Here is a 26,731-nt window from a genome sequence, read left to right as displayed (position 1 = left end):
GTGCCTCTGCTCTGTATCCTTCGATTCAGCCTGTGCTGACCTGGTGAACTCCAAGTGGGTCACTCTGTTCTGCTACATCAGGGGCTATACTTGCTCTATTGCTTGGGAAGTTGCTCCTGGACTCGCTGTGCTTTCCAGTCTCTTTTGGGGTTGGTCCCTTTTGGCCTCTGCAGTACCCTCTTAACTTGACAGAGCAATAGGAACGTTCACTGCATCCTGATCTGGGGAGAGGGTTTAAGTGTGCTCTGCCTGCAGACCACGAACTTGATCCAAGTTCATGGACCAGTCATTTTTGAACGGTTCTTACCTCATTTCGTTCCCACCTCTATTTTCTTGCCTAAAAAATACAAAAGATAAATCTTCTTTTTAGATTTATCCTGTATTTTTTAGGCAAGAAAATCTTCTCTCTCCTTCTGCTGTGGAACCCTGGTTTTTACTGCTGTGGTTGACTGCCCAGTGTTAACTCACATGTGGTGCTGTGCCCATGCCTGTGTATAGCACCACTGTCTCCATGCCTGGTCTTTTCCCACCAGATACCAAGATATTTTCTGCATATCCATTGACTTCACTTCTAGACCAAGCTGTGGACTCTGTCCTGTGTATTACTTGTGCATTGTGCTTGACCAGGCTGCATCTGAGTAGCTGCTGTTCTTCCTGGCTGCTGTGACCTATGAGCAAGGAGATCCAGAGTGGCTTTTTTGTTCATGGCATTAGAAGTAAAGTCAAAGAGGAATGAATATAAGAAAGAAACAGAAGTCTGTGTGTGTGCCTATCTTACCTAGGCCTGTTCGTGTTCCTATCTCAGTTCAAAGCACTCATCCCTGCAGGGCTAAGTTTCAGGTTATTTCTCCCTCCGAGCCTGTGTCGCCGCTTGCATTCAAAGTCTCTGTGTTCTCTCTGCTGGTTTGCTTGGACCTTCGGCCAGGTTGGTGTGCACAGAGGTGCTCCAGGTTCAGATCACCAAAGGGTGTCATCCCATTGGTGTTTGGGACACCAAGAGGTGTCAGTCTAAATCTGAATGCATGTCCGGGTGTGTTTACCCATAGTCCTGTGATTGCAGTCATTTTTTACATGCACACTAGGCACCATGATAGCCTACGGAAGATACAGGAAGCTCTTTTTTCAAGAACAGACAAGGTTTCAGAACAAACACTACTGATTCATCACAGATAGCTCCCAGTCTTTCACAGGTGTAGAAGTTACACTCTGTCTTTGTTGGCAACATTTGATAAACCTGAAGGGTGTTGAATATCTTGCCATTTTGGAATTGAATAGCAGCCACATCTTTGCAAAATGCATTACTTGTTGGAGGAGGCTGAAATGTGAGGATTTTGCAGATCACCTTGGTTTAGCCCAGTGACCTGCTCAGTTGTGAACAACAATAGGCCTTCATTTGTATGCAGGAGAGTTCATCCCAGAATGAACTACCATCTTTGCAACATTCTTTGCACAGTTTAAAGGGATAGAAGTACAACCAGGTATGAAGACTAAAAAGATGAGGTTTTGCTAAGTATGTTGTAGAAGCCACCCAAAAATTGGGGGTTTCTTTTCAGTGTTTTGGAAGCTTCTTGAGCATGACTCTGCTTCATAACCCATAGCATGTCGTACAATGTCTCTGTGAACAACATTAAAATTGAATCAACATTCTATCACCTAAACTCTGGGCCATGATTCAAGTAAAGCAATGCTGAAAACATATATTTCAGATACCACTACTCTTGGCTCCTCCTGAGCATGCTTTTACCTGCTTGGAAGAGGCCAGACAGTATTAAAGCCATGATCAAAAATTGTCGGCTAATTCAGAACTTCTGTAAGAATTGCTAAAGAATAAAATATTGATTATGTTTGGGGTTGTTTTTTGCTTGAAAATCATAATACATTACATACTTTTAAATGATAAAGCTACCATTAAATTATCAAAACTGGATATTTGGTGGTTTTGGTGGAGTAGATGTAAATCTGAGCCTAGAAATATGGGTTTCCCTTTGTAAGTAGTATCTAATGAATACTTCATGCAATTCTGCCTAACCAATTGGTTTAATTTTCACCAGAAAGAGGAAAAGGAGTAGTAACCATTGAAACTGAGACCTGAATGCCTGAACTTAACCAGAAGACTTCCAGTTACAGGTCTTCTTTCCTAGGTAGATTAAATACAAGGGCGGGCAGCAGAGGGTTAAAAGCTTCTCTAAAAGTCTTGGAAAACTGTGTGCTTCTGTACCTGTCCTTGCAATAATTTTTGCTGTCAAGGCCAATGGCAACCTGAGTAGTCCTAGGGAAAATGCTTGAATATTGAAGCTGCAAAACTCTTCCAATCCAGCATTTGTTGCTCCCAAGTGACTGCCTCTAGCTACGAGGGAGGGGTACAAAAGTTGTTTACAGCTACTGGCTTGCTTTTTTCAGCACGTTTATTGAGTTGGCTGCTCTGCTGATGCTGTTTTGTATCTCACTCTTGGATGACATATAGGTGCTGGAATTATGTTGTTCAAATAGGCTGTGGAGGAGAGGGGTGAAAAGAAGAAAGGAAGACCTGGCTTTACAGGAAGCGTATTTTGGGTGTGCAGCATGATGGAGTGGGTAAAGCCGTCTAGTTTAGATAGAGCCCTGGGCTCTATTGGCACCTTCTAAGCAGTTCGCAAAAGGTAACCGAAACAAGAAAACTTGATTTTCAGCAGGCTTGAATTCATTATAAAAAGGATAGCAAGTTTCCCCTTTCCTTCCTCCAAAGAGATATTAGAGTAATTGGCTTTGGCATTCAGGAGGTGAGGGAGGTGTTCCCAGTAGTGTCAATGGTCATCATTGTTTTCCTGGGCACTTTAACTGTTTCTGCAGTTCCCTACGCTTAGGTTGTTAGCTGTGCGGTAGGAGAACTGTCTCCTTTATTTTGTACTGTAATATTGCCAATCACAAAAAAGGTCCTACCTCAACCCAGGCCTTGAATTGATAACGGTGGGTAAGAATGAACATCCAAAAATAGGTGTATTCAGTGTGAATAGAGCAAGCCTTGGTCTGCAAGTGAAATCCTGCCTGCCTTTGGGTGCCATGGTGTTCTTAAGCATTTCCCATCTCTCCTTCCTGCAAGAAGCTGAAAAATAAATCCTGTTTATAATACCAGCAGTAAATGGTGTGGAATGATGGTTATTCAGTAGTGTTATCACTTCATCCTTATCAGCCAGCTCCTCACAACCCAAAGATAGTTCTCTTTTTCATCCAGTTGTAGATGATGCGATTCCTATAATTCTTCTATAATTTTACAGGAGTGGTGGTTGTTACTTCGGTGGGCAATGCTAGCTGCAGGAGATAGCCACAGATGCACAGTTTATTAGAAAATTCGAGTTGTGGTGTTGAAAAAACAGCTCTCAATGGTTTTATTGGATCTGACAGGGTGTGAAAGCAGAAGACAAAAGAGGAGGAACAAACAATGTATTAGAGGAACTGCTTTTAATTTGTGGACTTCTATGTGGACCTGATTATTGAGCAAAGGAATGGCCTGTGTATTGCACACGGATTTCGGGTATTGTGAAAAAGAATGAATGAGAAGTTGATTGTGTTTATACTAGGCTTTTTGTTTAATGAAAGTAGTGGGAAGAGGCATCTTGCAAGTCTTTGATTTTGTATCTGTCTTGTAAAGTTATTCCTAACTTCTGTTTGTGATCCATGAGAGGTGTTGGTGGCTAGGCAGTATGTTGCATGCTTTAGCTTTCAACTGAAATGGTTAAGCAGTAACTGCTTCTGTTTAGCAGTTCGACTTCACAGAAGTTGTCCAGCTAGCCTAGCTGAACTGTAGCCTGCTCTCCTTCTTATGCCTTATTGACCGGGGGGGGTATTTTGAAAAGTATGTCTTAGAGCAGAACAGACTCCTGGATGCTAATTGTCATCTTCCCAGACATGATGGAGAATGCAGGATGCCGGAACTAGGAGCAATAGGAGAATCTCTTCTGGAGTTTGGGTCCTGTCCTCAGTGTGGTGGACACACTGTGCATGTCCATGAAGCATCTCACACAACCGTTCTTGAGGTGCCAATAGCAAGTAGAAATCTGCATTTAGTTATCTCAAAACACCTTTTCCAGCTACAATCTTCTTTCCCAGATGTATTGTTTAAAGGGGAAAAAAAATATGAATGGCCCTTTATAGTGAATTTGACCATAAGATTTTGAGACCTGAAGAGTATAATAGACAATTCAGAAATACTTGCTTAGTGTGGCCTGGAAAAGGCAAAGTTCAGTATGAAAGCTGAGTTCATCATAACACAGGGAGCTGTGCTGAGAGAACCTAGATTATATAAACTGGTTTTCTTGCCCATTTGTGTTTTTTTAATTTCCTCCATAATTTCCTATGAATTTCCTGTTGATGACCTGTGACCTAAGTTCAGAAGATGAACTTCTGACCATATGCGATAACGTTTTAAATGTCATGAATTGGACCTTTTATCTTATAAGCCAGTAAAGATGATGTACTCAATTTCATTGTGGTACTTAACTTCGCCTCCTAAATTTTCACAGCATTTAGAGCAAAGTACCATTCTTCGTTTTCACAGGATGTTCTAAATTCTGCTCTCCTGAGAATTTACATTCTTGGATCATACAGTGACCTTGTTTTACTACGCTTAAGCCTTAAACTAAATATTTTTCTAAACAGGGTGAGATGGAAGTATTTTTTTACAAGGTTTTCGTAAGATTTGTGTGCTTTTAGGTGTAAATGCTGCATGGCTGGCTGGGCGAGCGGAGGGAACAAAAACTTCAGAGGAAAAGGTTTATTGGCTTTAATGTTAAGTTTGGAATGGCTGCAGCACATCTCTTGGGAGGTGGAGGGCAGATACCACTGGTCAAGGAAAGTTCGCCCAAGACCCAAGTGGTCTCTCAGCCTCTGGTGGTTAACTTCAAGGCAGGTTTACTGACACAGAGATGGGATCACAAGTGGGAACAGCGTGGCTTGCTGCTCCCTTTGTGCTAGTCCAGTCCACAATGAGCAACAAAGGAAATCCATCTTTGGGGAGTATTTAGGGGCTTATATGTTACAGGTCTTTAGTCTCTGCTTTTGTTGTGGATGGATGTAGTTACTTTCTTGCTCCTTAGATACAAATGTTTTACAGTATTACATGTTATATTGGTTTCTGATGGAAATTGTGAAAATCTTGGGGAAATTATGGGGAGTGGTAGATATGTATACACTTAGTAGGGTCATTGTATGGAAGTACTGTGAGACCAGGTCTCAGTGAACATCATTTGGGCTTCTGCGTGGGACAAGTGTTCTTCCATAAGCATTGAATTTCAGTAGTGAAATCTTGAAATCGTATTTGCATGAGATGTCTGCATGAGAATGGATCTGGTTAGAATATTTTCACAGAACACAGAAGGAAAAACTGGTTTTCTGAGTATTTTGGGTTTTTTTTCCCTGTCAGCTCTAATGAAGTCTCAGTTTCTGATCAATATTTTAGAGTTTGTCTGGAGATGTGGCCATCTCTAAGTGAAACATTTTGCAGATGTTATTTTTCTCCCCTCTAAAATCACAAGACGTTTTCCTTTCAGTCAGTCTTAGGTTCAGTCTGTATAATTACTTTAATTGCAGAGATAGTCTTCAGTAACCATGAGTGTAAAATTAAGGCATCTTTTGGAAACCTCATTTTAAAACCCACGTTCTTAACTACCTCTTTTCACAAGAGTAGCTGTGTAAGGTATTGTGTGTTGTAGAGCCATGTGCCATAACTTTTCGTCAGATACGTGGTCTCCATATTGCCCTGTGCAGCTCAGTAAAGCATAGCTCATGTAAGTTTATCAAATTTTCTATTAGATAACAAACCTGTGCTCTGTGTGTGTGCTAGAGGTTATACATGGGAATGCACACTAAGTCCACGAGGGTCCAATTCTGTCCTGTAGTGGAACAGTGCACAAATCTTTGGTTGACTGTTCAGGGTGAAAACCTTAAGCCCCAGCAGTGCCGCATCCTCTGAACGATGCACGTACCTGCCTGTCTTGCATGTGTTCTTGGCCTACATCAGGGAATTGGAAAGGCTGAGGAGGGCATAGCTGTAACTGCTGAGTAATGTTCCCTTTTAATTGAAGTCTGCCTTTGAATAAGGACCATAGATTGGGCAACTAGAGAAACTGGGGCAGGCTTACCAGAAACAAGGGTGGGTGTGAATGCAGAGAACAAAAAGAGGAGTTGTGGGCAGAGTTGCTGTTCTGCCAGAGCAGGCTTGTGTTCTTGCGTCCTGGCCACGCTTCCCCAGCTCACCCTTAGCTTTCAATTTAAGTCATTTAACTCACTGGATTTAAATCAGGACCATCGCTCCTTCACTTGTGTGTCTCTGAGCTCATTTCAAAGGCTAGTAATTGATACAACACTTTTGTGCCTACCAGATGATAAACTCATTCAGTATTTCATCCAGTGCTGATTGTTCCAACAGTGCACTCAGCTTTTCATCATTACTCCTTTTATCCTAACAGTATTACCTTTTTCACATCTACAAGAAATGTACTAAAGTAACATGAAGTGTTTCACTGTAGCTTGCATTGAGAGTTAAATCATGACAAGGTAAGTTAAAATAGTTGAGGATGCCTGTGTCATTGTGATTCACTCACTAGTTAATGGGGCAGTTGAATAGGATGGTGTATTTCAAGTAATGAGAAAGCATGCGAAATGATGTTGATGTTGGATTTTACTTGTGGGTTGGTGTCAAACCAAGCTCTGTCAATATTAGCTGTGGCAAATTTGGCTGGTGCCACAGCTGCCCTTGGGAAGTGTTGTGTTATCTGTGGTAACAAATTAGCTTCAAACCCAACTTTTCAGATCAGAGCATTTGACCTGTGCTTTGTGCTCCCAAAAGGATGCATGTATGTGGTTGCTGTGCATAACACTGGGAGTGCTGTTTTGTTATGGGGGACCTTCTCAGCTACACACTACCATGCAATGACAGTTTTGGATGATGGTCTTCCAGCAAGAGCTGGAAAGAGTGTGGAAAATTTTCCTTTGTTTACCACAAATGAGCACCTAAGAGTGGCCATGTCAGTTAAGACCCAAGTCCATCTTGCCCACTCTGCTGTGTCCATCTATGACCACAAACAGCTGCCCAGGGAAGTGGGAAAAGAGAGCAAATGCATATAGTGCTTCCCGTGGTATGCTTCCCCACAGACAACACAGTTTGTTTAGCAGTCCTCAGCAGGTTTCTCTTGCAGATACACTGTGGTGGTACCAGAGAACATGAGGGGAGTGACAGCTGCTCACCTTGTATACAAGGAGCTGCCCTATGGCAGCCCCGAGTTATGTGCACTATCAGTACAAACTTGCATTAGGTTTCAATCCTTTCCTGTCTTGCAGCATTTCTCACTAATGATGAATAGTGACGCACATGTGAAGAAGATTTTGAGGCTCTTGGTATTTTTGGTGGTGGAAGAGCAGCAGATCAGCTGTTAGGTCAAGAGGCAACATCAGTTCCCTCTCTCCAAATACAACACACACAAATTCCAGATTCCTGTAACTGGGATATTAATAGTATTCACATCATCACATTCTTTTCTGAAGTCATGAAAGAAGCATTTCTTAGTTATTTGTGTAATTCCACTTATTCCTTCTTTCACTTAGTTTTATTCCCTTAGTTCCTCCCTTTCCTTCCCCTCTGAATTCTGGGCATCATAAGTCATCTCCTCTTGAGGGTGACACGTGCCTAGATTAAAGGCTTGCATTAAGCAGGAGTTTCTTGTTACATCAACTCTTGACATTCCAAAAATGTCATCTCCTAATTCACATTGCAAGCAGGATCTGGTGCCAAGATGTTAGCCGTTTCCAAGTCTTCCACTTATTAATAAGGCAGAACTGCTGTTTCAAGACACAGCTGACCTGAGAAAATACTGCAGTAAGTGAATCCTAACTTTTCATGTCTCCAAGGTATCCCCTTTCCTTATATTGGAGGCGTTGGCTGGCTCACAAGATTAATCTTGGTTGAGAGGTAATTGTTCAGCTAATAGCTAAAGGCCATAACTTTCCAGCATGGCTTCCTGAGCTTGTCACATGTTGGGTGTCTCAGTGAAAGTGCTGTTTTTTACAGGAGCCAAATGTTCAGTGTCTCTGAAGGCTGGTAAACTGTGCAGGTTTCAAAAGCCATATATCTTGATTTGCATTTGGGCTTGAACTTACTCTATCCATGCGCTCAGCAAATAGGCTGCCTTTGAAAACGGCGGTGGAGTGTAAAGCTGAATACCTGTCTGGTTGCCATCATCTCTGCAGAGCTGCCAAAGTATCCATCAAACTGATGTCCCCAAGCCCCTTTAATTCATAGACCAGCATCACAGAAATACGTTCTCTGAAGTAGATTTCAGGTGTGTTGTGTAAGTGCCCATGGAGATGACTGCATGTGGTGGTTTTTCCAGTGATGCTCTGCGTGTGTGCTGCACGTGGTCCAGCCCTACCAAGGGACGCTGTATGCACAATCAGTGATGCTTATGAAAATCATCCTTCTGCTGTTTATGTGCAAAATAATGTTATACGTGTGCTCAGTGGCATAATATATAGGTTATATATAATTTTACCTTACACTTATGTACTTTTTAAGATGTCTCTCTTTAATCTCCACCCTTCTGCTGAAGTTTTTATTCTACTTGTTAATATAGTGCTGGTGCACATCCGCTTCATATATTCCATTTGAGGAGACAATGTTGGCTTTGAACAACTTGGTTTAGTGGAAGGTGTCCCTGCCCATGGCAGTGGCATTTGAACTAGATGATCTTTAAGGTCCCTTCAGTCCAAACCATTCTGATTCTACGATACTGCGTAGCAGCATGAGTGTATTTTGTTTATGCTTTGTGTACATCCGCAGGTGTTTAATTTAGATGTGCATGCTGTTAGTAATTGTAATTGATGTTGCAGATGTGCTTCCTAGCAAGACTAAAATATAAACATTGGAAAAATAATGCAAATAGTAGAAAACATAGGATGTAAGCCAGTAAAAATTACAGAAAAGTGATGAAATTTAGTTATATTAATTAGTTATATTAGAAATTAGTTATAAGTTCAATTAAAAAAAGTAGGAATTCATTCTCAGCGATGTTTGGATTTGTCACTTCTTGTTTCATCTGCAGAAGTGTTGTTAACCCGTGCTGTAGCACTGAGATTCACACAGGAGATTGATTTTTTTTCACTGCAGTCCATTATCTAATCTGTCTAGTGGGTGCTTAATCAGAGTAACTCCAAAGTAGATGATTTTAGAGTCTGAAGTCGCTATTACATATTAAAAAAATTAGCATTTTAAATTCTAATGTGCAGTCAGAACAAATCAAATGTCCCTTGCAGATTCTAAAACCTTTATTTTGTGAACTCTTTAAAAAAGTATGTGCTTTTAATCTGTATTATCTAATCTAGAAGCAACACCAAAGGTCAAATGTTAAGTGTTTAATTTGGCTTCTCTAATTGTAGGATCATTGAAAATGACCTGATAGACCATGGTGTCAAATTCTTCTTTGTATAGCAGTGCAATTCTGTTGATTTTTTTAAATGCTTTGTAGCTAGTTTATTGTAGCAGGAGAGTAAAAGCAAGGCCTTTGAGTCCGTTGCTGGCAACAGGAGCATAGTTCCTCTAGCCAGGCAACAAAATTTGGACTTCACTTAATGGTGGTCAGGGAAGACCAGGAATAATTTGCAGCATGAAAATCAGTGCACTTTAGTCCTCCATTTGTTAATGGTGTTGCTTTATTCCTCATTGTCTGATTTAAAGGGAGATATACGTTCTCACATTGACTAACACCACGTCTTTGCAGCAGTGTCATTGAAATGAACGGTGTTACTGCTGTGACAGGGGTGGTCTCAGTCTGGTCTTGCATATGCACATAGGCTGGTGATCCCTTGCTTGCACAAGGGTTGAAAGGGGACTAGAGCTCTTGGTGCTCAGGTGGAGGTAAAGGAAAAGATCCTGGGGCACTTACGTCAAAAGCATGTAGGTGAAGGAAGGTGAAGAAATGGAGCCTAAAACAGTTATTGCTGAGTATTACTTGCAGACAATCCTAAAATCAGGGCAAGGTGCCAGATTTCATGTTAAGATGTCATGCCTTGCTGAAACATGCTGTGGTGTGACATCATAGAGTTTATCTTTCCCTCCTGTGATCCTGAGCTGCACCTCGTGTCAGTGCAACCTGGCGGACCCTCCCCTTGATTTTACCAATAGTTTTGGAGAAGCAGGTGGAAAGCTCAAGTCTTCTAAGGGAGATGTCTTAGAGTGGAGCTGCAGGGCTTTCCCTGGTAGTTATTCACAACTAGCTAAATAAAGTGAAGGGCCAGGAAGTTTTTCTGGGCTGTGTTTTCCCACTGGTTTCTTTCATAGAGCTTTTCTCTCTTGTGGGTACTCTGATGTCTCTTTGTATGGCTGAGCTTTGGCTTCATCCTTTCCTCAGTACACCTTAGGATGGGTTACCAAAACTTGTGGGGACATATAAGCTTTGAGATTGCTCCCCCTCTGTCAGATTTGCTTGATACTGTCCAAGAGTTATACCGTGGAAGAACTGACAATGCAGGGCTAAGACAGACAGCTGTGTCACACCACGTGTTCCATTCCAGACCCCCCAAAAGGTCTATGAATATGACTCCTAGAAATATATGGGGGCCCCAACTTCAGAGTATTCGATTTACTTAGTAGTTAAATTATAGAAAAATATGGTTAAACCAAGAACATTTTACTAAGAGCAGAAGGTGTGTTTTGATAATCCCAATTTCAGAGCTTGTCGCTAACAAAGTCTTTTAAGATGATCCCCCTGCCTCTTCAGCAGTGGAGAGGAATAAGCTGTGTAACTTCTAGTAACCTGTGGGCTATGCTCTCTGTTGCAAAGCTTAAATGCCCCTTTCTGCTTTGGAGGTAGGATAATTTATTTAATTCGGCATCAAGGGGAACCTTGGATGTGTAAATATTAAAGGAATGGGCCAACAAATAAGGTTGGAACATTCAGCAACATTTCACAACTCTGAAATGAAATATATGAAGTGCAGTGTTAGCAAATGTTTATATAAAACGTGCTACGGTATTACACTGAACAATTATACCTCTCTTATCTCAGGCACTTATCTCTAGGTAAAGCCAAGTGGCTTGCAGGTTTAAATTGCTCAGTATTTTTGAAGTCAGTGTGGTAATGAAATATGCTAAGCAGCTGGGTTTCATGTGTGAGCATTTTGGGTATTTTTTTTGGCCTGCCTGCTTTTATCTTTGAAGGCACAAAAATAATGTCAGAAAGAAAAGGCCAAAGTCTAATGAGTTTAATTGCAAAGAGCTGGTGTTTGTAGTTGCGTTTAAACCTTCTCTTTAGCATTGGCATCTCAACTTTGCCATTTTGGAAGTCTTTTGTATAGAAATATTTATATTATATGAGTGTAAACCTTATGTTCCCTCTTGTCACTTCTTTCACAGCCACGAAGGGCTCCGTACAGCGGGGTTGCCGTTCCCCTGGTCAGGGCAGGGTGGTGGCACTCAGAGACCCGTTGCACAAAGAGCTGATGGCCTGCCACCAAGCCTGCCTGACCAAGCAACTGTGAATGGATAGGATAGTGTAAGCTAATTCATTGGATGTCTAATGGCTCCTGCTGTGTTGTATGCTTGTGAAAGCTGTCTGAAACGAGCTCAGAGCAACAGCGAGAGTATATTGAGGCATGGCTTGTCTTAGAGATCTAGAAATCATAGTTATGCCCGTGTCTTTCTTGGTACATGTAGGTTCCTTGTATTGCTTTTGTTCTGTGAAAAGCAGAAGGCATAACCTGCTCTTGTAGCTTGCATTTAGATAGGAAGTTCATATTTGCTATAGAGTTTAAAATGAAAGGGTTTTTTTTCTTTTGGTGTGTGAACCACAGAAGTTGGAATCGTGTGTTGCTTGTCCTCACTTTCATGATTAGGGAAGACAATATCATCTCTTTACAGTGATGTCTCCATTTTGATTGCAGCTATAGTTTACACGGAGGAACAACATTAGGGAACAAATTAATATGAGATTTATAGTTCTTCTTAGGGTAGTTCATCAAACAAGACCAGCCAGCTCTTCACGTGACATCAGCAACTGCTTTGTGGCTCACCAGCAGAGCAAACCTCAGAAATACTGTGGCCTGGCTTTGGAGGTTAAAGGTGGGATGTGCTTTCTGGTGGTTCTCAAAGCGTCATGAGTACAGAACAAGCGGAGGTGTGAGGTTTTATGGTTTTAATGGTGAGCACACATGCCTTTAAGTGGTTTCCTTTTGATTTAAAATCTAGCATTTCTGAAATTCCTGTGCTTCTCACCTTGACTAATCAAAGGTTAACTTCCCCGCCTTCCTTCCCTTACTTCTCACTCTCCTCACTCTTCCCTTTCACTCCCCAGATTGCGGTTGAGAATAAGTAGGAAGTTCAGTGTCAGAATTCCAAAGTTTTACTCTGTATTGGGACCAATGAAGCCAAAGAGGCAGGTACTTCTTTGTAGCCAAAAAGACAGGGAACTCAGCAACTAGATGGTATGTAAGTGCTGGTTCATAGCTTCTTGATGCCGCCTTCCATGTTTAGCAGTACTTTGCCAGCTTCCATGTTTGGATTTCTGTATTACCCTTCTAGCCTTGCCTCACCTCGGGTCCGATATGACATGTAAGAAATATTGATCATGCCCCTGGCTCTTGAGACAAATCTCCGTTTCACGATGGAGAGTTCAATCTGCCTGGAAGGAGCTGAGCTGTGGTACTTAGAGGAGCAGCCAGACAAGTGAGAGTGGAGAAATAGCTCAAGAATCCTGAAGGCAAAAGTACTGACGTGTCAAGGGATTTATAAGCTGTGTTTTTGCAGGATTTATAGCTGTTTTTTTCTCAAAATGTCACTGACAAACCTTCCTCATACCAAGGAAACAAGTTGTATTTCAAAGATTGTGTCACCAAGAGAAAGAGACTGCGTTTGTATTTTATTGATCTCTTAAGGTGTCCTCTGAAACACCTTGAAACATCTCAGGAATGTTGGTGTCCTGACAGTGAATGGCTCTATTCTGAGATTTACAACATAAAACTTTTACCTCTTCCTGTGCACTTTGCCAGCAACTTTCAGAAAACTTCCTGTGACGTTTGTAGGAAGTTTGACCTGTAAAATGTCAGTAAGTATGAGGAGAATTCCAGAAAAACAGATTAAGCCACTGATTCTGAGCTACCAGCACATCTGTTTTACCTCCGGTTCTATCAGATGAGAGTCCATCTGCAACAACGAGACATTTTTGCTCCTGGCCTTTACCCTGGGACCCTCCTGCTTTATTTCACCCTCACCTCTTCTGGGCACTCTGCCCCCAGCCGATGACCCTGCTTTCAGGGAAGGTCCCTTCCCACAACTTTGCTTTCTGCTGCCGTATCATATCACGTAGGCAAGCTTTGATGGTTTCAAGAAGCAAGACCAAGTTTGTTTTTACAGGGGAATCAAAACAGAGCTCTAAGTGGTCAGCATAAGCAGGGTATCAAGACCTATTGGATTTTGGGCTGCAAGCAATTGTTTTTCAAGTTAAAACTGTCATTGGAGAGAGAATATTTATGGTTTTTTTCCCCCTTTTTTTTGCTAGGTGGTGTGTGTATACCTGTTGCCTCCATATGGATACATTTATTTCCACCCAGAAGTTGTGATACTTCCCTCACGCATGGTCAGGACGTTTTACTGGGACCCGTACAGTGCATTCAGACAAAGCTTAATGCAGATCAGAGCAGCTTCCCAGTAAAAATGCAACAAGAAGTCACAGCAAATTGGATATATTTTGAATTTTCCTTGCTACCTTTTTATTTAAAAAAAATCTTAATTTAAAGATCAAAACCAAATGTTGTGCACTGGTCATTGGCATGGCTTGTGTTTTTCATTTGTGGCAGGTTAGTTGGTTTTGTTGGTGTGGAGCCTGAGGGTTTGGGAGAGAGAGGTAATTGTGCTGACTTTTTGCAAGAGCAATGTGATATTTTGGCTTCCAAGATGACAGCGGTACGTTGAAGTAACAGTTTAAAACTATGTGGAGGCAAAAGGCAATGTTTGTTGGTGAAAGTCCTTAGCTGACAACTGTAGTAGAGTGATCTTGAATTCATTGACCTAACTTTATACACCAGGTAGCAAAGAATCTTCATCCTAGAAATACAAATTCCAGTGTTAATGACCTGGGATGCTACTTTCCCCCCATTCTTAAGCCATTCATTGAAAAGAAGGAAAAAAAAAGAAACTAAGAGTTAAGGTTGAAATACTCTGACCTTCAATTTAGTCATTCTTCTGTGCAAAAAAGAATGTTTTTAAATCACGTGGCTCACTTATGTTGCACTTGTGTTCCAGTGTTCCACACTGTTCTAATTCAGAGCATTCAGCATAGTCAGACTTTTATATTTGAACTAAAATGAATAGGCATATGGTAAGTGGAAGAACATATAATCACTCTGCTGCCTCCAAATTCTTTTGAGGTCAAGAATTGGAAAACAGGAACCTATAGTGTGGCTTGTGAACACAATAGGAACAGCTGGTGCTCAGCACTTTTGAAAACGAGGTCACTTTATTCTTGGTTGAAATGTGCAAAATGGGTCATCTGGGCATAGGCTTAAGACAAAGGCAAAACACGTGTCCATTTATTACCAGGTTGTCCACATTTCCAGAACTAGTTGGTTAAAAGGATTCATTTAAACAAGGGAACACTGGGGTAGGTCTCCAGTTCCCCCAACTTTCGGAAGCAAAGCTCCCACTAGGAAAATAAATTGGTGCCATGTATTTTCAGAGGTCTGCTCATCCTAAGTATGACATCATCCATATTTTCTGCAGCCACCCGTCCCTCTTGTGCCTTTCTGCTTGTCCTTCACATAACCTACTTTAGAAAACAGGGCTCTATTGTACAGTCCTTGGGAACGCTGCCTCTTCACCAATCTCAGCCCTGGGACTTCCCTGGTCCTGACAGCGAAACAAAGGAGAAAATCCCAAACATGCACAAAACCCATAGCATCGTCAGCAAAATCTAAAGGTGTGTTAGGAAAGACAAAAAGAACTCTACTTAAATTCGACTGTTGAGTTTTCAAATTACACATAAGTTGGGATTCTGCACTTTTGGTTAGTTGAACTGCTGTTGCTAACACATCCACAGTGATGGTATGAGTCATAGGATACAGGTATATCAGTGTTTACAGATTTGAGACCCAATATTGGTTGCTTTTGATTGTTGCTTGCCATGCATGAGAAGTTTAGCATGGGAACTGGTATGTATTTTCAACGGGATTGTGCAGGTCTTGTGTTCCAGACCGTGTCTACAATCATCTCAGTAGCCTGTACAAGTTGGCATCTGACTGAACACCTGGAGAGTCAATATCATAGGAAAAATCAGATTGAAAAGGATCTCACGTGATTATATTCCAAACTCTTCCTTGTAAATTCAGGCTGTTCCTCTTAAGTGGAGTTGAATATTTGTGCCCAAAGAATACTTTTTAAATTAAAGTAAATTCTGTTAATGTAGTTGGGGAATAGTACATGCAGATCACACTGGCCTTAAGCGAAAGCTTGAAGCCCATGGTAGAATAAGTTGAAGGACTGCCCATATTTGCCATTTCTTGCTTTAATTGCAAAAACCCCTGATTTTGTTGATCATGTAATACTTCTGTATAATTGTTCTCATTTTTTTGTGCAGTTTTGTGTCCAGTTGCTGGAATAACCCAAGAAAATATGTTGTGACGTTTCAAGAATAAACAAAGCAGAAGGAAAGAAAACTGTTCTCAAATCGAGCGCATTTTGCCTCCTTGGTGGACTTGTGCTAGAGTTAGCCAGGGCTGCATCTCATAGCTAGCACCAGATTCCAGAATTGCCCATAAGAATGCTGCTCATTATTATTATCGTAAATTTAATTTACTGAGGCAGGTTTGGTCATTTCCTTCATACAAGTGACGTACTTCACCTGCCTAAACCAAGCTTACATTTTGGCTAGTTTTTAACAAGAGCCGTCAAAAAGAGTATGGAGGAAGATGACAAAGTGGTAATGGCAGCAGTACAGTGAGATCTGGACTGCAAAAGCAGAACGTAGGCAGGCAGCTCTGTGGCTGGCAAAGTGAAGCCAGGGCTAAGCTGGGATATCAGTGCACATCGTCTCAGAATACTGTTGCTTGTATGACATGTCAGTCATAGGTTTAATTTTGAGAAGTGCTTCTCTTCCATCAAAGAAACTTTCATTGAACGATATGTAAGTATTCAGCGGCAACTAAGTAGTTAATATGAGGATGCAAAATGGGTTAGTTGGGGTTTTTTCTTCTCTCTATCATGAGGTCTTGAAATCTTTCAGCAGCCATAACTACTATCTTGTGATACCATGTGTCTTTAGTACTTTCAGTTTCACTGGTAGAGGAAAGCTCTTCAAAAGCAAAGCATATGATTCCCACAGTGTCTTTCTGTTTCCAAGGTTTGCTGTGGATGAATTGCTGCACTGAAGAATGATTAATTGCTAGCTGGGAGGTGGAACAAGAGTGGCTGGCGTAGCAGACAGATGCAAAATTGTCTGCTGGACACCCAGATGAATGGGCTGTGTCTGGAGGAGCAGTGGTGGTGTCCGTCTTGTTCTCATGTCATGAATTGTGTCTCCCTTTTGACTTCATCCCAAGTTCTAGTAGATGTTTTTCAGGTCACGAGGGAAACTAATGCAGCGTTTGCAGTCATTGTAATTGATTCTTGCTTTGCAGAAGAGGTATATAAAGGGTAACAGTGGTATTTACTAGTCATTCCACAGTACATTGTGTATTTCATTTAATCCTCAGTTGAAACTGTTGCTGGACTAATAAATATAATAGTTTGTAAGTTACTACTCTAGTATTTCACATGTAGTCATTTCCATCCTTGCAGGAGTTGCATGCTAAAGGAGCTGTGTGTGGTGTGGGTTCTGTTCAGAAAAGAACCGTTTCTAAACGGCATCCCTGCAGTATCTCTTACATGACCATGTTTGCGTTTCTTACTCAGAGCTGAAAGGTTCGTGCATGTGTTACATGGCTAAAACTATTTGGTGCCCTGTAATAATGCAGCAGTGATTTTGGAACTTTGTATTGCATAATACATTTCCCTTGAAGTGGGTAGGTTTCTTTTCAACTTTCTGCACAGCCAAGACTTGAAAGAAACCCTCCATCAAAGTGTAAATATCAATACAAGTAGATTGAAAGCCAGTTCTAGTTGTGCTTTAAATGTAGTCACTGGGAACATTTAGACTGAATGTGTCCCCTTAATGTGGAGCAAGAGGGGTAGAGGCACAGCTCTTTAAGCCCCTGATCTGCCTAGAAGAAAACTGCCCTCAGTGCAGAGACTAGAAAGCAATCTTAGGGATGCCTTTAGAGGGCTTGTTGTTTTCTGTTGAGGGAAAAAAAAGGTTTATCCCTGGGTAAGACTTCTGCATGCTGTAGAGCTTCAGGGAAATGCTTGTAATCAAACCCTACTGAGACCACAGAGCAGGGCAAGGGAGGGAAGCCCGAAGGGGGTGATGTTCTCCAATAGTCAGCGATGAGAGGAGACCAGAGCATAACCTACTGTGCTGCAACAAGAAAATTGCTCTGGATTGTAAACTTATACCTTTTAAACATAAATCATACAACTCCCTGCCCACCAACTCTGCCCGAGTCAAACATAGGGCACTTCACTTCCTTAACGTATCTACGGCAGCAGCTGTGTAACAGCTCTGATGTCTTCTCTTGTGAAATGCAGTATTGCAGCTTGCCATACGTAGTGTTGGGTAATGTGTCAAACCCCTTGATTAGAAACATTCAGGGCGTAATTAGCTTTGTTTGCAATAATCTAGTACTAGCTGTCATAAGAAATGGGTCTGAACATCTTACCTGTGGTGGTCTTTCCCACCTGCTCCCAGCCTCCACCCCGCCACTTCCTTGTCTGTAGAAGAAAAATTTATTCAACAAGTGATGCATGTTTGCATGTATGTGTATCGCACAAATACACAAACTTGATTCTGCACTTGTCTTTTTTACTTTTCTATGCTTTTTTTGTTCTGTACCATTTAGTTTATTTCAGTGCAGCATACTCGGGTACTGAACACTGCATCTGCTTTGTTAGATTTTTGTAGTGTTTTACATTTTTAAGTGAAGGCTGTGGGGGTCTATATAGATTCTTTGTTATGCATATGAGCACATTATGCAGGCTTGCTTTATTCCAGCTCGATGACGCTTGCTTTCAGTGTTTTCTGTCTTTTGCTTTTTGTGCTATGGGTTAAATCACATATGTGATGCTTTTGTTTTGGTTCTGTGGACAGGTGACTCCCAAACTCTGAGACCCATCATAATCTCCCTGTGAGCAATGTCATTATGAATACTCGTATGAATACATATTTTTACTATAATTTCATATGCTTTGTGTCTCTGAGCAAAATTCAATTGAAATATTCTTGGAGATCAAGCACAATGTTTTGTTGATATTGCTATGATGGATTTGCATTCTTATTTCATCAAATTAATACATTTAATACAATAATATTGAGATCTTCAAATATTTGGTGCCAGATACTTTTGTCTCTTTTTCAAGAGAATTTTGGCAAGCAGACTTGAGCCTTTGCTATTTTAAATAACTTCTCACAGTAAGTTGAAGGTATATGTCACATTGTAAAAACACTTGGTTGATTCTGAGGGAAAACAGTGAGAAGCACTGAAGGAGACAATTTCTTAGGACCCATAATGATGGTGAAATTCTGGTTTAGCCTGACCTCTGCTGGGTAAGTCTTGGACTCGACCCTTCCTCTCTACCCAAACCTAACCCAGCTCTCCCTTTCTGCTGACAATGACCTGCCTATGACCAGAGATTCAAGTCTTGGCTCTGCAAGCACAGAGACTTAACCAAAGTTCACATGCCTGGTGTGCAGCTGAAGAGAAAATGCTAATTTACTCTTACTGTAATTATTTATTTGTACTGTAGTTGGGTACCTGTTGTGCTTGGCACAGAAAATAAAGGATTTTAAGTGCCATGAAGCCTTAGGCGCTAAACAATGTACTCAAAGAGAAGTAAGACGCAAAAAGAGATGGAGCTGCAAAATACATGCAGAGTAAAATATTCTCCTATGTTATACACTGCCAGTAAATTCTTTGCTGCATTATTATTTCAGTGACAGAATCCAGATTAGTAACTATTAGTAACTATAGTTTGCAAGAGAGACCTCAGTTTGGAATTTGGGGAGTGTGGAATAAATCATCTTCTAGGAGCTTTTATTCCTTTTTTTATTTTTTCAGCAGAGCCATGACCTTCCCTGTCCTTGGTGGTTATGTGCAGGACAGCTGAATTAAAAACAACCTCCATAAATGATGCATAAATAATTCATTTTTGTTTAAAAAATATCAACAAGAATAAAAAAGGAGGAGTGATTCTTAACCTTCTGTCATTCAGCCATTGTCTGATAATGAGAACCGGTGTGTGTATGTTAGGGAATGTGTATATAAATGGAGAAAACTGTTGGTAACATAAACAGAGCCTGTCTATTCTGAAATGAATAGTCCTGTCAGCAACAAGGATGTAGTATGTTTTTTTAGCATTTAGGTCACCTCTCTCAGTAGTTTGATGTTAATCTCTGTTTTCCTAAGACACTGGGAAAGTAGAAGGAAAAACTGGGAATTGCCTGCCAGAATTTCCCGGAATACCTAGAACTGTTTTACCACAGTGGCTAGTGAAGTCCTCCACCATGTCTGCAAGGCTAGACTCAGTAATTTTTGCCTGGTGATGATCAAGACAAAGTTGGGTTGCAGACCTGCTACCTGTCATCACTGGGGCTGGGAAAAGGGAAAAAATGGAAATGTGGGGTACCATATTCTCGCATGTCAGCTTGAGTTGGCTCAGCAGTGCTGCAAGGGAAATGGTGTGCATACGCTGTTGTGGCACATGTTCAATATGGATCACTGTGCTGGGTGCTGGGGATGTAAGTGATACTTGTTTTATGGGGCTTTAAAGAACTTTGAGAACTTGCTAAAAGCTGTGACTGTAACTTGCTGATCTTTTCTTTCTTTTCTGAGCACTGACACCCATAGACTGTGAAACTAACCCGATTTGTTAACAAGCAAAAAACCTGGGAGGAAAAAAAAAAAATTGGTAAAACTTTTGAGGTCATTCTGGCTGCTTGTACTCAGCTGTATTGTGCTTGAAATATGTAAAATAAAGGATGTCCTAGTGCATGGGAAAACAGGGCTTCTCTTTTCTAACTAAGCTTATACTCCTCATGTGGGGGAGTATAGGCCCTGGTATGAGGAGCATAGGGTTTGTGGAGGTAAAGTGTAATATCTGGTTATATATTCACAGGAGACATTATTTGTTGCCTGTGTAACTAAATGTATAACAAGAAATGGAGATTGGTAACCCATGGAGGCAACCACTAGAAAATTAATCTACCTGGGGTCTCATAAACTGTCTTGAGCTTCTTCTTAATGAACAGTTCTCAGGTGATACGTGCCTAGACTGGGAGAGATTATGGGTAGATATTAACAGGATGTTGAGCTAATCACTGACACAGAGCTTGTTTCCCTTCTTTCTTCACTTTGAACCTTAATTACATCCTGAGAATGGAGAATGAACCAAGGAAATAAAAAAACCCAACCCAAACCAACAAAACCCCAACCCAAAAAGGAGTTCTTAGGAATTGATTCTGGATAGCAAGTTACGGGGTTGAAGTGAGGGTGCTGCTGCCTGGAAGGCATTCTGACTCCTGCAGTAACCTGGTTAGAAATCCTTCCTCTCTGCACCAGGTTGTCCCATGATTGGAAGTGCGAAGCAGCATTTGGAGACTCTGGATTCCACCCCACTTCTAGTCCTGCCATCCCCCAGGCCAGCAGCCCAGGGCTGTATCCAAATAAATGCCTGGAAAATGTGTTCAGGATGCTCAGCCTGTTCAGCGGTGTGGGCCAGCCTAGGGCTTCTGCTGTGGTTTTCACATGTCATTGCCCAAGGGCCATCCCTTCATTTCCCATGGTCAAGTAAAGAGCTTGTTAGTTTTCTCTGGTTGGTCTGGGTAGCCAACGAGACTGTTGTGCCTGTGTTTGATTGCTCATAGGTCTCCCCCAATCATAGACTTGTCCAGTTTTTCTTTGGAAGAAAAGCATTTTCCAGACACCTGCCCCTTTAAATGCTAGTGTTTCATAATGGATGGTGTTAGCATCTACTGGGATACAGCCGTTTCCCTAATGCTGTGGACTTTTTTTCTCTCAGGAGTTGAAAAATGGCCGCTTTGTCTCTTTTTTTCCTCTTTATAACTCTTTAGATATGTTCCCCTTCCCAACCCCCTCCCTCCCCCCCCATCTTCCCTATTCTGGAAGAGCATTTCCCTTTTCTCATAATATCATATGTGCTCTTTTGCTGCCCCCCCCCCCCCCCCCCCCCCCCCCGCATCCTTCCAGGCAGGACAGAGCACCTTTCTAATCACTCTTACTTTTTATCTTCTTTCTGAATCTTAAGCAAAGCCTTTCTGATCTCTGTGTGTGTGCTGGAGCAGAACACGCCAGGTTCGGGACAGGGTGAAGCTGAAAGCAAAATCACTGAAACAATGATTGAGAGTCGTCTTGAAAGCAGAAAGTTAACTTTGTGATTCATTATCTTCTCACAAGAGCTAGAAGGTTCTTTCCGTGTTTGTACATTTAAAGTGCTTGCATTCTGAATGAGCTCAGGAGGTTTATCGGAAGAGGTAAGGTACTGGGTTGAGAGTTTGAAGTGCACTGTTTGAGCACATTCATGTATTTTGGAGTGTGGCATTTGTCAATTTGTCACATCAGAACATTTAAATTGTTCTCTTTTGGGGTTTTTTTGTTTGGCTTTGGCTTTTTTTTTTTTTTCTCTTTTTAAGGGGGTGCAGGGAGAGTAGACAGAGAATCAGGATAATGGCTTTAACAAATGGAAATAGTTTGTGTGAATAACTCCACAAGCAGTTTCTTGTTCAGGCATTATTAGAACCACATTTTAAACCACTTTCACCCATACAACCATACATTTGGGTATGTAATAGGTGGCACAAAATAAACTCCTCTCAGGAGGCTGCATGGCTTCATCCGTGGTATCCCTGAAAGATGGTAATTTTCTTTCTCCCTTTTTTTTTTTTCTTTCAACATGCTCGGAATCTACCTGGATTTTTGTGGCTGCCCTCTACAAGGTATGAGATCCAGTTAGATAAAGTAGAAGTTCAGGATGAAGTTTCTAGCTAAAATCCTTTTCTGCCTCTTAAAGTTTGTCTGTGTCTTAGTTTACTGCACTTTCAGAAAGTTGGTGCTACTTTTTAATGGACATTTTATTTTTTTCAGTTAATAGCTGATTAATGAATAGCCCTGACTGTTAGAAGAATGATGCATCCAATACAACAGAAGCATGGGGACATTCCCAGTGGTATGTCTGCCTTGTTTTGTGAGACACTATCCATCATTAAATTTCCATTTAAAAGAGCTGGTGTTAGGTGCTCATCTTTGTGGGAGGCAATAAGAATGTTATGGGACTTTCTCATTCACATCTTGGTCATAGATAATTAATATTAAATGATGCTATTAAGGGTCTGGGCTTCAATAAGAGACTGCAAAAAGACTCAAATAATCTATATTCTTGACAACGTTCAGGCATAAGATCACAGAGATGACAGACAAATGCCTGAATGTTGTGTCCAGGCTTCAAGAACCTGTCCACTAGTTAGAACCTCTTTTGACAATGCTTGGTTATTATTGCTATTTGATACGTTCGCTAGCAGTGAGTAAATGCTGGCTTTTCATGGCCTTTAAGTGTTGATGAGCTTTAAGGCAGAACTACGGCAGAACTGCAGCAGATCTTTAAAACAGTCTCGGAGTTTTTGCAATGCAACAACCAAAATTAATTTTTCCAGAGTATTCTTATATGTGTTAGAAATTGGTGACACAATGTTTTCTTAGCATGATCTAATCACTTAAAGAAAGGTGGTTACCCTTTCTGATCTCTTGAACATCAAAGTAGGAACAAACTGAGGGCTGGCAGTCCCTTCCTACAGAAATGCTTGGTTAGGCACTCCAAATCTTACTCCCAGGAGCAAATTGTCTGCTCCTGAGACTCCCTCCTCACTCAAGTTGCTTAATCTGCAGCCTTGTACCAGGTCTCAGCCTGACCTGAAAAACCCTGCTAGCTCCACATTCTTACAGCAGCAAGCCTGGGCTGCCGAACTTGACGGTGTCCCTCTGAGCTGATGAGCAACTCTCAAGGCGGGGAGGATGAAATCACGCTCTAGACAACTTCCCTGTTCTGGTTCCTTTGCTTGGGGCTTGTCTTTATCACTTCAGAATCAAGATTTGAAATTAAAAATAAACATTTCCAAAGCAGTCCTGCTGCCCTGCAGGGGTTTGTCTTAATGCTTGCTCCTTTGTAGCCTGTCTTCCAGGTATTCAGATGCTTCTCCAGGTAACATTCCCACAGCTGCCTTCTGGTAGGGGCCTGAATCTGAAGAGTGGGGTCTGAGTCCCATCTCTTGCTACTGCTGCAGGTGACTGTTCAACCTTTTCACAAACAGCGCTGGTTACATTTTAAAAACCAGATTTTGTCCTTACTAGTCCCGTCAGAAGTCTGTGCTGTTACCCTGCTGCTGTCCTGGCTAGCAGTCTTGGTCTCAGAAAATTCTGTCTGAATTTTCTGTTTGCTGAACCAACACTGTTTTCTAGGTGAGGCATGGTGAGTGTCTCCCCCAGTGCTGGCTGGCTTTGATCTTTACTGTCCTTTCTGCCTAAATGTGTTGCTTAGTATAAAAAAGTGGTCAACTTCTGTGGTGCAAAAGATGTTTTTTAAGTTTTACATTTTAGATTAGAAGAATTGTTGGGACAGTCATTTGCTTTAGATGCTGACTTAGTCTTTGGAAAGAATCCGTTCTACACTTTATCAGCTGTTTCCTTTTAGTTTCTTTTCAGTTTGTTTTCTCTGTGAATGTGATGGACAAGATCTCTGTCTCAGACTTACAGTATTCCTGTTTTCTTTCTGAAACATTTCTTCAAGCTCTTTTTTATTTTTTGCATGCATGAAGTGCTTAATGCCCTCAATTTGCATGAAAATGTTTTGTCTATAACTCTAAAAACTCCCTTAGGACTGTAGACTTTTTTAAATGGAACAGTTTAAACGTTTTCCACACAAATGGGCACGTGGGGCAAATGTCATTAAAAGAATTGTAGGAATATTTGTTAGATATTTTCACTGTTTTCTGGTTGGGTTTTTTTTGTTTTTCTTTAAGACCTGCCTCTCTAGTCACAGTGGAAATTACAAGTCAAATAGAGTCAGCATGATTTCTGTTACTGGCAGAGAAGTAAAGAGTTGGAAAGGCTGGGAAGTTAGACGTTACTAAGAAAGATAAACAATAGACAGTCTTCTCTGCTTCAGTCAACATGGTGCAGGTGTTGAGGCTGATGTAATGGTGTTGCTGCTTTCCTACTCTGAGTTGTACATACATATTTATAAACACATGCAAATCAATCGAGTATTGCGTTTGCGAGATGAATTAACAAAACAGGGATTGAGCTGCAGAACAAGTCAAAAACACTTCAAGTTCAAATCCTGCTCAGACCAAATGGCAATTTTCATTTGAAACTAATGTATTAAGATTCTCAAGTTTCACATGAGGAAATACATGATACTGGATATTCTTGTAAGGACATATGTTGAAACTTGTGTTGTAAAACTTGAGGCTTACGTATGGTTGACTAGTAGACAGAAGCTCTATTTTGTGGAGGTTTTTGGATTCTAAGGAAATTGTTTTCTGATTTGAAACAGAGCTCCAAAGTAGTAAAATTTCGTGTGGGAGAAAATCCTAAACCCATATTTTTAGGGCAGATGAAATACTTAATTCCAGCAGGATCAGACTGTTTTGTTTCAAATCTGACTGTTTAAATGTTTTAAATATTGTTCTACCTAATGCAGCCTTTCAGAACAAACTAATTTGAAGGGAAAGAAAGAAACACTTCATGTAGGAATGCAGTAACAGGAAGTTCTGACATTTGTCAAAATATTTCTCCCTCTCTCCAAAGCGAGTGTTTCACAATATGAGTATGGTTTTCTGGTACGTTTGAATATCTGTGGAATTGTATTCTACACAGTAGGAAGTTGTTCATGTGAAGCCATTCTTTGTGACTGTGTGTCATCTGTTGTTTTGGGGAGATAACTCCAGCAGCTGGGTAGAGAAATGTGGGATTCTGCTTGTCTTCCCCTGCATGTTATTTTCCGCTTGAATGGTTGGTATCTGATGTCTAATAGACCATATTCCTTAGGAAACTCATTTATAGCTTGTGATGGTTTTTAACAGATCCTTGGTACTTCTTATGAAAATGGGTACATGCTGTCTCTGTCAGAACAGCACTATTTTTAACACACTTTTGGAATGGGTGCTTGCTGCTTAGATCCTTGTTTATTCCAGCTATGTGTCCTTACTTTGTTCAAGTCTCAGTGGTCTATTGGATATGACCAACTGTGCTTGCTTTTGCAAACTCTGCCCCTTGTAAATAAAACCCGTGTGGATAGGCCTGAACGCAGATGCCGTTAAACCAGGTGATTTTAGTAAGCCTTTTTAAAACACTGAAAATTCCAGCTGTTACATGGACTTGCTGTCAGACTGGTGACTGTCATTTTTGTGGTGAGTAGTCATATTGCAATGCAGTTTAATGATAACTGAGCAGTTCTTACATACAACTAGTGACCTCCAAAGCAGGATGTCCTGCTTCTCCATACCTGCATTGCTTGCGGGCTGCTGCCTCCTACTTTGGTCTGGGATAGGGCCTCTTCTGTCCTAACAGGGCACCCAGTCAGGGTTTGGCATAAAATATTCAGTGTTTTTTGGCAGGACTAACCTTCTGCTGGGTTAGCTCCCTAAAATAACTGATCGGGGAGGATCAACCATGAATGCTGGCAATCCTGGAATGGGTGAGGAAAGCAATGGTTAGTCTTTAGATTGGTTAGATCTATTGTGCAGTTAGGCATCTATGAATACTTTAGCAAACGATGACTTGTCTATGTAAGGACTTACAATTTCCTATGAACAAAGGAGAAATAACTCAAAATACCACCAGCTTGGTGGTGGTTTCCTCATGCCATCTGAAGCAGCAGTGATGACACCCGGTCAACAGCATTTTCAGTATTAGTCCAGAGGATTTAGCTGAAAATAGATGTTAGGAATGGCTTTGTTTTCCAGTGGGATAGTTTGGTCTTACTGAGGCTTACCCTAACGTACCTGTTGGCAGTGCAGCTGAACAAGGGTTGAGTGCTGTGAGCTGATTTTGAGCACACAGTTCAGCTTTACTTTCTCCAGAGGTCTTGAGGGGAGTTTGGTTCTGGTTCCACTGCTAACTTAGATGTTTTGCCTGTTAAAAGCACTTGATTTCCTAGTAAGGTTTGAAGCACAGACAAGAGTATATAATTTCTTAATTTCTAATGTATGCATGTGACATGAGTGTTCCAGTGGCAATATGGGTATATATAGAGGGTTTTATTACCTGTTTAATACTATCTCTGTTATACATGGAAGATTTCTGGCATGGGAGAGACCATTTTGCATAAACTATTCAGTGAGGCTTTCCAGATGCTTAGATTTAAAAAAAATAAATAAAAAAAAAAAAAAGAGGCCTACAAGGGCCAAACATATGTCTAGGATATGTTAAGTACTAGGGGCTGTAAGCACAACTTCATTTTATATAGGCAGACCAAAGCTGACTGTGACCCACTGTCAGCTCTGTTAACATAAGCAGTGTGACTGCTGCACCAGTGTTCAACACAGACTGTTTGAACAACAACAACAACAAGACCTGTGTGGATGGTCGGGGAGTTAGGCCACATGGGTAGTGT

At 41.1% G+C, this 26,731-nt stretch overlaps 1 protein-coding gene across 3 annotated transcripts in view; it reads left to right on the top strand.

Moving 5' to 3' along the window:
• STOX2 (storkhead box 2) overlaps nucleotides 1-26,731 on the top strand; it is a 148,845-nt gene that overhangs the window by 77,916 nt on the left and 44,198 nt on the right. Inside the window, exon 1 of one of the 3 annotated variants that reach the window (XM_030492083.1) lies at nucleotides 22,212-22,288. The exons of the other annotated variants lie outside the window; for them this stretch is intronic. Within the exon in view, the coding sequence (XP_030347943.1) occupies nucleotides 22,246-22,288 (43 nt within the window). The 5' untranslated portion in view covers nucleotides 22,212-22,245. Of the gene's footprint in view, nucleotides 1-22,211; nucleotides 22,289-26,731 lie in introns of those variants that run through there. 3 annotated transcript variants of the gene reach the window in all.

Source organism: Strigops habroptila, chromosome 7 (genome assembly GCF_004027225.2).
Source record: "Strigops habroptila isolate Jane chromosome 7, bStrHab1.2.pri, whole genome shotgun sequence".
Lineage (NCBI taxonomy): Eukaryota > Metazoa > Chordata > Aves > Psittaciformes > Psittacidae > Strigops > Strigops habroptila.
This window is presented reverse-complemented; position numbering and strand designations above follow the sequence as displayed.